Source organism: Phoxinus phoxinus (genome assembly GCF_949152265.1).
Source record: "Phoxinus phoxinus genome assembly, chromosome: 19".
In the NCBI taxonomy this organism is placed as follows: Eukaryota; Metazoa; Chordata; class Actinopteri; order Cypriniformes; family Leuciscidae; genus Phoxinus; species Phoxinus phoxinus.
In genome coordinates, this window is record NC_136894.1 from 12,462,498 (window position 1) to 12,480,560 (window position 18,063).

The 18,063-nt window shown below is 40.0% G+C and overlaps 1 protein-coding gene across 1 annotated transcript in view; it reads right to left on the bottom strand.

Annotated features, from left to right (window-relative positions):
- The window catches only part of jarid2b (jumonji and AT-rich interaction domain containing 2b), a 99,370-nt gene that overhangs the window by 2,184 nt on the left and 79,123 nt on the right, over positions 1–18,063 (bottom strand). Inside the window, exons 5-16 of the mRNA XM_079592045.1 lie at positions 15,355–15,554; positions 9,336–10,581; positions 8,189–8,703; positions 6,072–6,164; positions 5,612–5,730; positions 5,418–5,488; positions 5,190–5,304; positions 4,050–4,155; positions 3,758–3,940; positions 3,527–3,657; positions 2,147–2,330; positions 770–877 (exon numbers count right to left, since the gene is read on the bottom strand). Coding sequence (XP_079448171.1) covers positions 770–877; positions 2,147–2,330; positions 3,527–3,657; positions 3,758–3,940; positions 4,050–4,155; positions 5,190–5,304; positions 5,418–5,488; positions 5,612–5,730; positions 6,072–6,164; positions 8,189–8,703; positions 9,336–10,581; positions 15,355–15,554 — 3,071 coding nt within the window. The remainder of the gene's footprint in view (positions 1–769; positions 878–2,146; positions 2,331–3,526; positions 3,658–3,757; positions 3,941–4,049; positions 4,156–5,189; positions 5,305–5,417; positions 5,489–5,611; positions 5,731–6,071; positions 6,165–8,188; positions 8,704–9,335; positions 10,582–15,354; positions 15,555–18,063) is intronic.

Consider the following 18,063-nt stretch of genomic DNA (forward strand, 5'->3'; position numbering starts at 1 on the left):
ACACACACACAAGGTGTGAAAAACACTGCAAGCCTTTTATTGTTGATGTATTGTGTCTTTAAATGTGGCCAATATCAGAATCAAGGTCCCGAACTGACACACATAGAACAATAACAAGATGGCGCCGCACGCTGTCATTCAGGTGTAAACATGGAGGACACTGAAATCAGTGTTTATGTGTTCATTTATAAGCTGATGTGCTGTGGAAGCCCGTGATTTGGTGATCATGCAATAAGCAGGACGAGGAGAAAGTTTTTCTATTTTTTGTTCTTAGTTTGCGGTCGCTCTTACAATAAAATACTTTAATAGTTGTGAAGAGTTATGACAACTTCACTGAAAATAAACTTGATCAGCAAACCGTTTAGTTAGTGTGCAAATTGTAGACATTTGCACTTTTTTGCACACGTGTGCCAAAACGCATGCATTTTGCTTAAATTAATAGGAGATTCAAATCTGGTGTGAGCAAGAAACTTATTGTTCAGAGATCTAAACGTATTATTTTGAGGAGAGAAAAAAAAAAATTGTGATGAAATAAAAACTGTAACAGAACACCGAATCCACATAAGCTCATTTCATTTGCATGTGGAAAATATATGAGCTTGCATCAGATTTGTGGTAATGTTTCCCCAAGCGCTTGTTGCGAGCATTTGCCAGAGCACAACATTTTATGAAGGGACATCAACAGTACAGTTAGAAGGGTTGTTGAACCCTTGAGGGTTCTCTAAGCAAAAGCATCACAACAGCGCCCCCTGCAGGTCATGCGTCTTACCTCGTCGTAGCGGTACATCATCTTGAGGCCGCGGCAGCTTTTGTTTCTCTCCACATAGTGCAGCGCACACTCCAGACAGAAAACAACATTTTCATTCTCCTGCACCACCTGCAGCATTAACAACAACCATTAGCTACATTAAGATCATAACTCATTTTAAACGCTCAGTAATTCATGTGTTCGTGAAGACTGAAAGTGAATTTTCAGCACTGGAAGTAAATTACAGCTATGACTGAACTATAGAACTGTCTGACAACACAGTAACAATGAAAAATTCTACAAAAAAATATATAAAGCACATTGACAAATATACGACTATGACAATTAAAATACCGTTTTACAGTATAGTAAGAAAAAATAATATTATAGAGCACTACAGAATATTTTTAAATGGTTAATATAGCATATGAATTGTGGACCAGGGGTTCTTAACCCTTGTGACTCCAAGCCCCCCCATTGTCAAAGACAACATTAAAAGCGCCCTCAAAATATTTCTGCTATTAATGACAAAACTGCTCATTTTAAGTTGAGCAAATTCTACTCTATGAAATATTTTAGTGCTCAACAAACCATCTAACTGAACAAATCTATATTCATTATAAAAATGTCCATGCCTTTAGAAGGTTTTATTCATTTACATGGTTTAGAAATCAGAATTTTAAAATGTCATCATACTGTACTGTTTTTTCCCAAGATCTTGAGACCCAAAAGGGAACAAATTAAAATAAGAAATAAAATGTCATCTTTATATTGCATTTGAGATGTGTTTTAGCTAATTTTAAAAGTTTGTTTAGTCTTATTTTTAATCATTTTAAAATTTAAATTTTTGAAAAATGTTAACATTAGTGCCTGGCCCTCTGATTGAGGACAACTGGTATAGACCGTACAGAGGAAAGGATTGGGCCCTGTCCCAAATGGCACACTTCATAAGCAGCAACGGCTGCCGAGTGCGGGTGTCCATTGAGAGTCCATGAGACCGTTGGGTGTCCTATTTGTCATTTTAGGTGTCTTCCCAACAGCCAAAGCGGCACGAAAGTGCACCTTAATAGTATTATAGTATAGACTGTACTGACTGCTAAAGTACAGTATAGTTTTTACACTATGACCCAATAAGCATACTATTGATTCTAAATAGCATATGAGAAATGAATTAGTGCATCCCAAATCACAGTATATTGACAATAGGGCTGTCAAATGTGCCAAGATGATACAGTATACTATGATATAAATGTTTTTGGGCTAATATGGCCTAATTTGAGAGTTTGTGATTGTTTCAACTTTTAGAACACAAAACAAACATTCAAATTTAGGACAGAACCGTAGTTTGTTGGTATAGTATAAACTCCACAGTCCAGTATAATCTTAACTGAATCTCACCATAGATAAGTAGCAGAGGTGCTGGCACGTTTGGCAGCGTCTCTCGGATGACTCCAGCGCCAGCCACTTGCGTGGTTTCTTCCTGGTGTCAGCAGGCGATTGGTTGTTGTCGTGAGTGCAGTAGCGTGCGGAGGAAAGCAGCCCTGCTTCATACAGCTCCTGCCTTTGCTTCATCTCTATGTTCCTGTAGGACACCAGCACACTCTCTTCACAACTGCTTTGCCATTGGTTATAATGATTAAAGGCCATATGCCTTTTTACAAAGTCTTGATTTTGTTTTTGGAGTCTACTAGAATCGATTTTCATGCGTGGATGATCATATATGACAGTATGTTTAAATACTTGCATCTTTTTATGAATGAAGGCCCGTATCACTGATACTAATACAGCTACTGATGTCCCGTGAAAATGACCCCCCCCCCCCCCCCCACCCCACAATTTTAAACAATAATAATAGCCATTGAACATTACAGTGTAATTGAACGATATCAATTTTTTTTTTTTTTTTTTACATTTATTATGCTTAAAAAATATAACAGGTTTTTTTTTTTTTTCCTTTACTTTTATTAGGCTTCAAAAATATAACAGCTTCTAATATACCGGTAAGTGAACTTCAAACAATCTTCACATGAACCCATAATAAATGTCATATTTACCTGTGCCCTTCCTACCGGTCTAACAGGTAGGACATAAGAAATTGAATAAAGGTAGGACATAAGAAATTGAATAAAGTTATCAAACAGTCTGCAATGCATGAATTATTAAATAAATGAAATATAATCATTATTAAAGCTACATAAGTTCTTTAGTCAATAGCAGCGAGTCATTTTTTAATAGCAGAGAATAATTTACTCACAGAATTAGTGGCTGCTGTCACTTTAAGACCTGCCGCCGCTGACAGAGACGCAGATCTCACGCGGAACTCTTAACGTTCATTTAAGACTTTCTTTAACTCATTTAAGACGGCTATTATGAAGATAGTCGACAAAAAGACATTTTGCCATAATTGTGTGTTGTTGTTCGCTTAAGCGCGAAATTGAACTCGACTTTGGCGCGCTGTCTGTACGCACGCACGATACTGGCGCGCGTCTTTCTGTGTGTTGTGTGAGCGTGTTACATAGGACATTCACAGGCAGCGCGTTCTCGTTTGTCTTGTGGTGCTTGAATGGTTTAAAATATTTGCATGAATAAGAGCGTGATCATATCATGTAATGCTATATATATATATATATATATATATATTATATATATATATATATATATATACACAGTATATTTTACATTGCAGCACCCCTCTTCCCAGTCTGTCTGTAACGCTCCGTTTAGTTTCTGTCTCTATGAAGCGCCTCCTTCTGAACATCATGGCTTTCCAGTGCTTACCTGAGATCTTTGAGAAGAGAAGAGATTGTACCAAGCACAAGTCTGTTTTCTCGTTTGGCCTCGGCTGTGGCGATCTGGTAGAGGAGCTTCTCCATAGAGAAGGGTTTTGCTATGTGCCTGCATTTCAGGTCCTGCGAGAGAAGTGCAAACATGTAGAGCGTCTTCTAAACATCTCGTATACGGACATATGTTGTCCTGCAGGTGAATGTGGAAAATGTGAAAGTGTCTCACCTTAGCAGCCTCGTAGCCCAGGTTCATCCACTGTGGTGTGGCAAAGTGCACAGTTTCAGACACACTGTAGCCACAGCACACCCTGGACACGAACGCACCGGGGAAGATCACCACGAACTGCCCACTCTGCTGGACCGTACGGTGGACCTTTATCCCCTCGCGACAAAGCACCTCCGGAGAAATCTGGAGAAGTACACACTCCTAAGTTCTTTGTACAAGAGCATTACATTTCAATAAGCAATGTCAGCAGACTCACAAAAAGGTAATGTTATTTTTAATCACAATATCTTACCATAACATTCTTCTCCAGCATTTCCAGTCCCGGCGTGCCGTTGGCCTGTAGCAGTGTGTGCACCACTTTATCAAGCTTTGTCTTTTCCTCAGCAGGAATAGAATACCTGTAATGGGACAGGCAAAACTTCCTGTCAGTGTCATTGTTTGGATGACATAAGGCGACAGCCGTGTCTACTGGCTCCTAAACCAGCTTTGTTGCCATGACAACCGGCCTTGGCTTTATCATGTTGAGTCATGCATGTAACAAAATAAAAAACACAGCTGGCACTAGTCTGAGTGGAATGCACATGGTAATAAATGGTGTGTTTAACAGAGTACAGCGCCCTCTAGAGGTACAACAGTATAATACAGTGGAGTAAGGAAAGACATTGATAGAACATAACACTTTTACACTGATATGTATTTGTCTGTTATTCGTGTTAAACTAAAATGATTTTTGGTAATTGACAAAGCTGAAAAATATTTAATAACTGAAATAAACAAGTTGAATTACTAAAATGACTAAAACTGAAATAAAAATACATTACATCTGCATAACAATATTAATTAAAACAAAAAGCTATATATATACACACTGATAAAAATGTCAGAACCACATAACATTAGAAAAAAATTAATGAAAGCTGAAAATATACAAACAGAAGTGAACACAATATGAATAAACTACAAACTAAATAAATTATTATAAATAAATAAATACTATAATAGTATATAAATATTATTAAATCAACACTACATCTAATGTATCTAAATATTTAAAATAAGTGCCAAAATAATGAATAGAATTCAAAATTATTGTATACAACAGAACAATGCAAATTGTAGTGTTCTTTTATTTTCTCAAATATTTTTTGATTTTCTAATAAATATTGTATTATTCAAATAGTTAATTACTGGTGCTTGTACCAGTAAAAACTGAGTAACATGACCATTATATACAAATATAACATACACAATATGTATATACACACACATATGTGATAACATAATAATAGGCATTCATTTGCTGTTTGTTAATCTGCTGTTGATATGAAAATCATGAAACCAATGGCGTTTTAATGGGGCAAATTTTCAGTTCCAATTATTTTAATGTCAATGTAGCCACAGTATCTGAAAAAAAAGAAAGAATAAAACTTACCAAATGCAATCAGCACCAGTGTGTAAGTAATCAATGTATGGAAGGCGGTTTTGGTCTTGTGACCAGCATGAGGTAGAAAAGACCATGCCGATGTTCAGCCAGGGAATAGTCACCCCTGAACAAGAGAAAGAGAGACAGAGAGGGGGGTGATGACTTATTCAACAAAGGAACTTTATATGATGTGGAGAGAAGTGTACTTCCTGCTACAGACAACAATAGCGAACTCACCAGGCACAGCACCAAGATGGCGCAGAATGGATCCAGAGTTATTGGGAAGGACAGTGAGGTTCCATCCATGCCTACAGCGAAAGAGAGAAAGGAATGAGAGAGAGAAAGAGAGATTATGGTAGCCTCATTTTTATAAACAGTAATATATCTTCCCATCATGCCTGTAATTCATCTCAAATGAATGCAACGCTTACTTGGAGAAGGGTTCAGACTTGCCCACAGGGAAGCCGCTTCCATGCGTGTTTGTGTCCACTTTCCCATAATGCACTGCTATATGGCAGTCCCTCTGCTCCACTATCCGCCAGTAATCTTGCTATATAAAGAAAAGCAGGACAGATGGAGATGATGAGATATGGCAGGATGAAGGTAACAAGGAAATATGACAGAAAACAAGGATACAGCTGCCATGGGACATGCTTATAAAATATCCAACATGGAAATGCATGCTATTTAAAGACAATTAGTAATAGAACAGCTATTATTATTATTATTATTATTATTATATATCCCCCTGAAATACTTAATTTTTTAAGCATGGATATTTGTCATCTATTGGGATCAAAATCAACATTTTACACAGGTAATAAAAGTAACATACTAAACCTGAACACATTTATCTGGTGAATGGTTCAAATACAGGAAGTATGTGTGTACCTCAACTTCAGCAGCCCCAGGCTCTTTGTTGAAGCACATCATCATAGTATTTCTTGCTATTCTGTAAAAGGTGGTCAAAGATACCGATCTCCCCTGTAAAAAAGATAAAGAAATAACAGTACACAGTGAGAAAAACTGCAAAATAATCTGTGACAAGCTGTCTGTCAAATTGGCAACAGTTCTCAAAAACAAGCTTATGATTCAATTACATATACGTCAAATGTATATATAAACCTGTTCTTTATATGTTGGTCCAGCTAAACGCACGTCATGTGCTTTTTGACATACTTTAAAGTCAGTACCGGTACTTCATTTCCTTCCTATACATATGTGTCAGTTAAGAGTTGCAGTTTATCCATTCATTGTTCTACAAGTTGTCTATTTCCTCTTCTCATGCACTACACACACACAACTGAGAAAAAAAAGAAAAAAAACCTCACTCTTCAACCGCATGACAGCACAGATAACTATAGACAAAGACAATTGCCAGGTACCGCACTGGAGATGAACAAAGTGCTATGTGTGTGTGAAGCTGAGCTGTGACCTATATTCAGGCAGCATTCTGTAAAGAGGCCCACTCTCACAGTACCGCCCAGCAGAGAGTGTTACCTCAGACAACAACACACAGACAGACAGACGGGGTGCTATAAGAGTCAGCGGGGTATTTTTATAGGGCTAGAGAGGCAGACGGAGTCACCTTACATCGACTATGGCTAAGAACTCAGCCTCACGTACACCAGGAGCTGAGGGCCTGGGAACAAGCCCTCTCACAAAACAGACACTCTCACCGATACCCACCCACCCACAGTTATAGTTCTCTCTTTCTTTTACCACCAGTCCTCACGCAAACACAAGAACCACACAAGTTCATATTTGAACGAGCTGCCCCCCTTTCTACATTAGCAAGCTACCTTCTAGTGCAGCATGCAAACCAAAATGAAACCTCACGAGTGGCTGAATTTAAACACTCCTCATAGGCAGCAACTGAGAATCAACTGTGAAATTAAGTTTTTTTTTTTTTTTGGTGTGGTTCACACGAAGAGCGCTTTTCACATGGTCTATCTTAAAGGAGAACTCCGGTCAATTTTAACACCTCTACTGGGCACTTTTATGACACATCAAGGATGTTAAGGACATAAAGGATGTTAAGAGGCTAAAAGCAGGTTTAAAACTTGCCCCATTGAAGTCAACAGGGTGCAAATTTTAAAAAGAGGATAACACAGTGTAGGCAACATCGATTTTTGTCGTTGTTCTCTGTATGGACAGCACTCCAAATTTACAAAAAATGAGCTCAATGTTAAAATTGACCGGAGTTCTCCTTTAATGCAGTCAGATGCTAGCATGTTGCTAAGCTAACTTGATACTCTAATAAACACAACAAATGCATAGCATGCACGAATGCTGGGTGAAATTGTGTTTTAAATGAGATGGAACAATTTTCTATTGACATGTTTTAGTACCGAGTAAAAGTCTTTGCAGATAATTGTACAAAAACACAAAAGACAAAAAAGCATGCATACACTGCTGGGACTAATTTTGTGCCAGAATGAGATATCTCTAAGCATCATAGTTTTGCTTCAAGTCGGGAACACGCCTAAAATATATTGCCTAGGCAGACAGCTCACTAAAGTTTGTAAAAGATCTACAGTGTTTTGTAGCTGTAATTCTGTCTGAGAAACAAAACAGATGCTCATACTGGTAGCTTAGCAAGTCAAAAAAGAATACATAGCTCTGAAATACAGCTTAGATCTGTGATGCAGAGCACAGCACAGAGACACATCCATCACACACTGTAGAGCCAACATCGGCAGCATTAAAACCCAAAACACATCACATATTAAGCCTTCCTCCTTTATTCCCCAGCGGTGTGGCACTGTATTCAGTGTACAGACAAACATACTCATCCGGCTTGATATTCTGGCACGTTCACTGGCAGCTCAGTGGCGAGCCCTCTCTGCTCTCTCTAAACACTTCATTACCTGAGGAAATGGCACATCTGCTAGTCTGACTGACTGAATAAAGTGAATAAAACAAGTTTGACATAATACTGCCATTTCAGAAAGGAAACAATAATGTTAGCTTGCAGATGAGCTATTATCAGTATGTGCTTCTATTACCTTGTATATACATTTGTGCTGGTCACTGAGAACACCTTCCTCTTCTGCCTCCTCTTTTGCCTCATCACTGTCCACTTTTCCCCCTTTCTTTTCCTGAGCAAACAGTCTGCGGCGACCGGCGTGCCGCTGGGTGTCTGGCTCTTTGTTGTGATTGTGGAAGCCGTTGCGGTGGTTAAGGCCGGTGAGTCCATTCTTGGGTTCGAAACGGGGAAGAACCAGAGACCGCTGGCCGCTATCCGAGTGGCCCTCCAGGGGTCCCCGCTTGCGTTCCAGAACCTCCTTCTCTCCCAGCACCTCCTGCTCCAGTTGACAGTGCTCATCGGGAGAGAGCAGGTCATAAGAGAGCAGGTACTGGAGGTAGGCCTCCTGGAGCTTGGCCAGACGATCCTGTGCTGATTTGGGAATGCGAAGCAGGTCGGCCAGCCGGCTCCATTTTTTCAGGTCCATCACCTGCTGCATTCCACCCATGTCGCAGACAAGCTCAGAAAAACGAGCCAGGTCTACTTCACAGCCACCTGAAGGGGCGAGAGAGAGCGGGAATAAATTATTGTTAATGTTGAATGCAAAAACTGTAATGTATATTAACAGGTAATGTATCGTTTCTAAACATAACTCAACTAAATCACTGCAACTGACACACTGAACCATTTGCCGCCGAATGAGTATTGACAGCTCCAGAATTAAAATTCATTTAATTTCACAGCTCATTAATTCTCTAAATATGTTGAAGGGAAAATGGTGTGATATATTTATGTCTTTTGAAACATAATGACTGGAGAAAGTGAGCTAAGAAACCGACAGAGAGTGAGCACCAAAAAAGGTCAATGACCACTCTCATAGGAATTATTGCATCATACCGGCGGCATTCTAGCAAGCTCACTAAACATTTATTTCATCCGTATATTCTGACTGGATCCTGAAACAGAATTCTGATGCAAAGCAATGGCTCAAAGCGGCTTTAAGACCTTGTCATGGTGCTGGAGAAGTTCTGGAGAAATTTACAATTTTCAAGTTACCCTGATTAAATTGTTCAGGTATGTTTGATTAGGGATGGAACTAAAATCTGCGGCCATCCAGGGCCGGATTTCTTTAATTCTGGCTTATACCAACAAAGTAGCTGTATTCAAAAGGTTTTAAAGGGACTCACCTATAAGAGGTGGCTCGACCATTGAGATGCCCTGAGATTTGAGGTGCTTCTTAATGCAGGCCAGTTTCTGAACGTTGGGGCCCCAGCGCCGACCCAGCTTGTGGATGCGCTGAACCTGTGTCACAAAACGCATCTCGTCGTTGAGTTTGCACTCTGGCCTCCAGTCAGGAGGTGGCAGCACTCTGCACAGTCCACATGACTCGGCCCTTTCCCGTACCGAGTCAAGATAAACCAAAGGGTCCTGGAACTCCCTGGAGCTGGGCTTGAAAATGGGCACCTCCTCCCCCAGGGTCGCCCACCCTGCCTTGCCCCTTTCACGCTCCCTGTCCGGACGTGATGGAGGTGTGTGTGTGGGCTCTGCTGGTTTGAAGGACTTGCTGGCTGAGGTAGTGGATGTGGTCCGATTGAGGGCGGGGTTAGTTTGGGCCCTCTGCTGTGCTTGTCTGATGAACATCAGTTTGCCAGCAGAGGCACGCTTGGGCCGCTGACGTGCTGGCTCAGGGGTTGCGGGGTTCTGGGGCATGCCTGGGGAGGCAGGAGCAGCAGGGGGAGATTGAGGAGGGGCAGGACCCGGTTTCTGAGTAGGGGAGGCAGCCATTTCAGTGATACTATGTGCAATAGTGACAGTGTTGGGGAGCTTGAACTGATTCAGGGCCTTCTTGCTGCGAGTTTCCAGTGGGCTAGTCTGCAGTTTAGCTTTCTTAACCTCATTAACAGGCAGCTTAGTTTTAGCCTCATCACTCTCAGTTCCAGCTCCAAGGATCGTAATGGCATCACTTCTGCGTTTAGAGTTCCGCAGTCCCTGCCGCAGTTGTCGGCCATCTTGCTCCTCTTCCCTGGCACTGTGGCGTCCATTAAGCCTGCCATTAAGCCGGCCACCGTTAGTCATCTTATGCACCCCATTCGATAATAGCACCTGTTTGCGGGTTTTTGCATTGATACTTTTGGCTTTTCCTGAGTGAGAGAGCTGAGGCCGGCCATGGCCGTTGCTGGTTGGATGATGAGAATGATGTTGGTGGTTGTTGCTGTAAGCACGGAGGCCAGCAGAAACGGCGTGCTTGCTGTGGTTGAGTTTGGCTTTCTTTACCAGTTCTCGCTTTGCTTTGGTGTAGGTGACGTGGCCCTTGGTCACGGTGGCTGTGTACTTCACAGTTTTGGACGGCAGACGGAAGTCTTTCTGCTTTTTGGCGCCGGCTGTGTGCGTGCCGGCTGATGATGCCCGTGTGACTCCATTTACTTTTGAGACCTTAAGTGAACAGAAGAAGAAAATTTTTTATCATCATGTTATATAAAGTAGATCAATGGAACTTTAAGGAACTGAGATTCTCAAACCTGACTGCAAAGAATAAGCTCCCAACGTCTATTTGCATACTAAGACAGTCACAGTGCATGTCTCTCCATACACAATAATACAGACCACAACAGAGCTCCAAAAACCCCAAAACAGAGAAAACAGCAGGGGGGGGGGGGGGGGGAAGAGGGAGGGGGAATGTACTAGATGGAGGGAGAAAAAAAAGAGAGGAATGTTTTTATTCAGTGCCAACAGCTGCAAAAAAAAAATCCTTAGAAGTAAAGTTTAATCATAAAATCTCATTCAAACACCAATTCAGTTGGCTTTTTACAGCACAGTACACTAAAGTTCTTCAAATTTGGCTTTAATGCCCAAATAAAAGGATATGTGCTTTCAGCTGATCTGAGGCCCCCAATAAACTTCACAGCAGAGCAGATGCAGCTTGGGTTACGCCCGGCCTCTCATTGTTTAACAGCCACCATGGGAATTAGACTATGCCAGGCTACAAACATAGTCAGCCTCGACTTCTCTCTTCGCATTGTTTTCTTTGGCTCTATTTTTCTGGCAAGGCAGAAAGGGTTTGATTTCCTATGTGTGTGTTTTCACAGAAGCAAGAAAAGAAGATGCAGCCGGAGGGTTTTAGTAGGATAAAAACTCCAGGTGAAATAAACACGACATGCTTCCTGACATTAGAGGAATCTCATTGGACAAGAAGGATGAGTCCTGACATTTGGCTCCTTTAATCAAAACAATGCAATAGCATAGCGCATGAATGTTGCAGTCAGGTATCCAAAGTTTCTTTGCACAATGTTTGTGATGCATACTTTATACATGGCAAACAATGTCAATAGCCCCATGCAGGGCTCAAAGCTGACTTTATTTGTCAGAGTTGCGTGATATAAAAGTAGCAATTGCGTGTTATAGAAGATAAACATGCAATTTTGAGAAAAAAAAAAGGTCAGAATTGCGAGTTTATTTCTCGCAATTGTGAGTTTATACCTCACAATTGTGACTTTATATCACGCAATTCTAAGATAGAAAGTCATTTTTTAATTATTTAAAATTCTGTGGTGGAAACAAGCTTCCATACAAATCCAGCTTATCAACTGAAGAAAGAGTTAGAAGTAAAGAAAATGTGATGACAAAATTTATCTTTGTTAGATGGCTTGTTATACATTTTGTTATCTCTTCTTTCAATTAAATTCACAGAATGTACTGTAGATGTTTCACTTTCTAATAAAGTTACTGACATTTAATTACATTTTCATATGCATTTATATGCCATTTGGCGAGGACTCATTTTGTACTTACGTCTATCTGGAATGCAGGTAATGCCTTACTGGTCAGTTATTTACCAAACAAAAGAAAACAAAGACCTACACATAGAAAAAAAAAACTGGCTTTTGTCACAATATGAACTTTCACACCTGGTCAAAGATTTTAGTTTGCGGCCTGTTGTGATAAATTCATGCTCTGTGAAAAGGTCTCTAGATGTAGTGCCACACCCTCTTACAACCCTCCCCATCCCTCTCACTTTATTTATCTCTTTAAAATCTCTGAACGCTCTTAATGAGAGGCAGTGTTGTGGAAACAGTGTCCAGACTGCGGTGATCTCTGGGCCAGAGGTTCCCTGTCGGACAGATGAGGAGATTGCCGAGTGTCTTTGAAATAAGACATCGGCTGTATTGTATTCCTATCAGGTGCAGCCGAACAACAAAGAGAGGCTATTAAAAGATAAGGGGGACTGAAATGTGACCTCCTTCATCAATCGCTTCCCCTTGTCGACGGTGGAAAAGAAAAAGCAGCGGGAGGGAGAGGGGGGAGAATATAAAAGAAAGCGACAGACTCCAGCCCCAGAGGCAGGCATGATGGATGCTCTCTGCAGGTAGAGTAAGCAAATGTAGCATGATGTCAGCTGCGGCCATGTCTATGTAGCCCCCGTCATCACACCCGCCCCCTTTCCAAAGAACACGTCAGTGGTCTCCGGCACGCCCCATCCCGTCTGCAGGGCTCTGAGAGTGCAGAATGTGATTGTAATGATAATCCCACTCAGCATAATGTCCGAGTGTGCTGGATGCTGAGTAGAGCTAGTGCGCAGCAGAAATTCCACGCCTGGCTCATTGTAATGAGCGCCATGACCACTAGAGAGCTCACTGATCCCAGAACACAGCCGGAGAGTGCACACAAGCCCCTGCCAGCTATTATTTAGACTGCCTGAAAAGGTGGAAGAGAGAGAATGAGAGAGAAACCGCGTAGGCGAGAGAACACCGGTCACTGGACCGTCCCCAGTGGGCAACCCCTTGAAACCAGGGGAAACGGAGAGCGGGCTGGAGGAAACGGAAAAAAGCAAGGAAAGAGAATGGAAGGAAGGATGGAATAGTTAAAGGCCGGCTGGCCAGAGACGTGCGATTAAACCGTCTTAACATCCAGAAACGAAAACGAGAGAACACACACACACACAGACAGAGGCCAGGCCAGCTCTCTGAAGTGGATCTCGTTTGCATGTGAGCTTGAGGGAGGACAGATGACATCATGTGTTGCTATAGGCCAGCTGCAGCAAAGCAAAATAATTAACTGAGAACATCTGCAGCCCGCAACACCCCTCCACACACACACACACACACACACACACAGAGAACATGTCTATCTTTCTGTTAAGATAAGGAAGGCTCTCTCTCTCAATTCCATTTTCAATTTAGTGCAAATTAGCAGTGCAAATTAGTTCAAATAAATTAAAATAACACATATGGAGGAAACGCATAATAAAATGGAATTATCAGTTATTTGCATGCAGAAAAATTTAGACAACTTTTAGTAATGATTAATGTCTATAATATAAATTTGGCAAATTGGGACATAGACATCAATTGACATCAAACAAAAATATTGGCCTAAATAAATCAGTCATTTTTGTTTTATCAATTTATTAATTTGTTTTATTTGGTCTATAGGTTTATTTACATCATATGTTTTTAGTTTTGTTTTTTATTGTAAATGTATATTTATATGCCTTCGAAAAAATTTAATTTCAACACACTTTCTCTTTGGAGACAAAGTACCTACAGCCAAGTACCACAAAGTACAAGAACACTTCAAAGACAAAATATCAAAAAGACTCATTAATAGCTGCCATGGACACAATGAAACAAATGAATATAGCCGCAACTCTGGGATAACAATTAACACACGTACAAAGGCAAATCAGTTCAATAATAATGCTGCCGAACCTGATCCTGATCCTGCACCTGCTGTGCACAGCATGAGAACTCTTATTCCCTGATCAAGCAAGTCTGTGCAATGGTACACACTCATAATAAATAAAAAACATGAATAAAAATGTTTTATATTTTCCACTACTTATTTTACTACTAAAGTAAATACTTACTTTAAAATAGTGTATCATGTGAGACTGTCTTTTAGCAAACACAAAAAAGTGTTTGCTAATTGCTAAAATGGACAGTAGCTCAGCACAAACACAGAAACCAGTATGATAAACACTGAGCTCATGTGCAAAGGGTCATGCACAGGCTATAGCTCTTCAACACCTGAACACCCTTCAGAAAATGCCCTTTTAAAAGGGAGACAGAGGTCAACAGCTGTCTAATAGATTCTCAAAGGATTGCGGACTATGCCACATCTATCAGTGTTGTTTATCGTTTCAAGTACAGCAGATGAGTGGTAGTGTGTTTATGTTCATGTCACTATAATAACAGGATTTATCTGACTAAAGGGTTTACCATTGGGTCAGTCATTGCGGTTAAGTGTTAAACCGCCACGTACAGGTGCCACTGCTAAATGCTGATTCATAACAATGATTTAGGCCACATCCACACGAAGCCAAAGCTTTCCCTATCCGATCTATTTCCCCCCCCCAAAACATTACGTAAACACGGCGTCGTCTCAAGAAATATCTGCGTACACGCGAAACCATTGAAACCGACTCAAAACGATGTAGTCTATATGCCAGACCAGTATGTGACGCAGTAATTCTGCCACAGAGATGCACTAAAAATGGAGAAGAAGACTTGGAGCATGCGCATAAACCTGGTTCGCTGTATAATTTTTTTTTTTTTACCAAGAACATTATTGAACAATATAAACGACCATAAATGGCCTGGTACAAAATATGAAATGTCTTAATCAGACCACAGACAGGCATCATAGCATAAGAAATAAAATATATAAAATAAGTAAAATAAAGAAATAAAATACAAATAAATATTTTCGACACGTGGGGTGATGACATCATCGTTTCCCAAAATATATGGATTGGCTGTACACACGAAAACACAAGGGTGTTATTTTCAGATTTATCCTCTCTGGGAACCGGTAAAAAAAAATTGACGGATCCGTCAGGACGAAATGCCGATACGATACAAGATTTTAAGGTATATAGTTTAACACGTCTCCGTGTGGAAAAGGCCTAAAACAGTTCCAAAGCTAGCCCTACACTTCTCAGTTAGTATAAGTCATTTTGCCAAAAAGAAAGAAACTGAGAGGCTGATGAGGTGATCTGTCTTTCCCTGCTCTCTGCATTGTTCACTCATTCAGTTTTGTGGCCCTCAAACCCGACAGGCTTGTTAATGCCGGAGATGGTGGTGGTCTGATTGTCTGAGGGCCACATCAGGATCGATGTTCCCAACTGACTAGCAGATTGTCAGCGTGCAAAGCCAATCATTGTACAATCCCTTGCTCTTACTGACACTGGGATGGACAGAAGTGTGGTACCTGCTTGCGGAGCTCCTCGGAGGTTCTTCTGTAGTTGTGGCCGTTGGTGTTGTGGCTCTTGGCGGTGGCCGCCGTGTGCTTGTGTGAGATGTCACCAGACGCATCACACCTCTCGCTGCAATCTCTTGCCACAGCCAACTCTCTGCTTCTTGTTCTGGGAGTGAGCTCTTTGTCCTTGTGTACCTTATGGCCATTTAGCACTAGGGAACAGAAATAACAGGGTTATTAAAATACACACAAATATTCTGTAACATTATTTTACAGTGTCCTTGTTATATATATGTTGCATGTAGTTACTATAGCAATAACTATAAATGATGCAGAATTACATGCAACTAACACTAAACCAAACCCAAATCCTAACCCTAATAGTACATACATGTTGTTATTATTACTCCGTACTTAAGTGTATATAAAAATAAAGTGTAACCAACTACTCTTTATTAATTGCAAAGATAATACATTCAAATATTGTATTTCATTGCCTTCTCAGTCACATTTTACATTCAGCATGCAGTGAATGTTTCAAATCCCACAATAAAAATATTATGTATACTATTTGCAGTGTATTTTTTTTAGTGTGGAAGCAGTGTGTTTTAGTATAATCGTGTGCACAACTCATTTTTTTATTCTCACAACTCAATTTTATCGAATGCAGTGTCATAACTATTTTGAAAACTGCAGTTTTGCCATACTTCATACTTATTTGTGTACTGCATGTACTTTGGATTTTCATATGTGTGTGAACTGGCATAGCCTTTAGGTAAACATGAATGAGATATATTATAAGTTCTTGTTCATTTGGTAAAACTCAAACAAAATAACAGATGAAATGCACTCAACCTGACCTACACCTGGCCAAAACAACCATTTGGTACTTCGATAAGGTCATAAATAAAGTCGCAGGAAACATTTATCATGGGTGGAATAATTCCCTATTAAAAAAGTAATATATAGTATACACTACACACAAGTATTCTATTCTGAACATAGCTACTTTACAAAAAAACAAAAGATGCACAGGCAGTCTATAGCTGTGACAGAAACAAAACCATTATAGAGAAAGAGCCCTTACAGGCATGTGAGTGACAAAGTGTCAAAAGTAAAAACTATCAGGAGAAATACATTCCACCACAAGAAAAACAAAACAAAAAAAACATGCACAGGTGAAAAACAACTGTCAGCACTTTTGTACATAAACATCTATAGTAAAAAAAGTTAAAAAGGTAAAACCAACAACAAAGCAAAACAAAAGTAAAGCAAACCCAAATAAAACAAAAACAAAACCTCCCTCCTATAGATATGGCTGTGAATAACTATTTTGGCCATTTTTGGACAGGGTAGTCTGTCTGTTATCAGGCCCTCTGGACTGCTCTAATTAACACACATTCAAACTGCTCTCTGTATTTATGACTGCTCACTTTAATTTTACAGTGTTTAAATATCAACAGGCAGCAGAGCGTGTCAGCGAAGGGGAAACGGACGGGCTTTCGCGCTGTAAGGCTTGCACTTGGAACTGCTACCGACAGCTGAACTCAATAAAAGGTGTTTAATTTAGAAATGTAAACACGCCTCTGGGTTACTGAGGTTCAGCGAATGAAAGCCGAGCACTGTGGTTTCTCTCGCTCTGAGAGACACACACACAGAGAGTGAGAGAGAGAGACTGGAGCTCGGCCTGTGCTCCAGAGAGAGAGAGAGAGAGAGAATTCCTTAACATGGGACAGTGTGTATTTCACGCATCCAACCACCTCTGGCGGTCAGAGTGCTCAGCATGCACAAAACTTTAGGACTGTGAAGACGCAAATTCCTGAATCTGGGCCAATATGGAGCAATCAAGATCAATTTGAGAGGAATAAAACTGAGCTAAATTATGCATGAACACAGACAAACACAATAGCTTGCACACTGTCACTGAATCGGTACAGTATGTAAATCAGTGACATATACTGTACATTTTAAATGTTTCAAATTATTATTTAATGTTTTTACAATTTAGCAATTATATATTTGTCTATTCTTCTAAAATTACAATACATAATAGTATTATCAGTAATAACATTCCCTCAGAATATTAAAAGTGCATGTCCAGTAAAATAATGCATTCAATCTAATAGTGAAATCAAGCATTATAAAAAAATAATGTACTTAATGCGGTAGTTTAACAGCATATAATATAAATGTCTTTAGATTGCTGACAAAGCTGCGTCTTTCTCGTTTCGGAAAGGTTGAATAGACGAGTGAAGGTTGTGAATGAATGATTTGTAAATATCACTTGGATCACGCTCAAATTGGCCTTGTGTCAGAAAATGTATTTCCTTTTAAAACGCTTACATAGTGTCCCAGTGCTCCATATGGTCCATCCCAGTTCACTTTACAATGGAATTCACCATTGAACACATATTGATTTATTTGTTTGGACTCTGAATCAGGGTTTTCATGAGCTAATATTGTTTTTTTCCCCTCTCAGGAGAAAATTGTTTTGGACAAATTGTGGAAATAAGACAAAAATGAAAACTGCTGCAAATAACACAGTTTGCGTGATTTTGCATTAAATTCTGCGATTGTAAAATCCTAGAGAGACTGTTCAGACAATTTATAAAAAATAAATAAAATTGTGTGCTACACTGCTATAGAACTACAATACTTAGAGACAAATGCTTACACAACTAATGTGTGTATTTGTGTTTATGTATAGACGGCAGATTGATC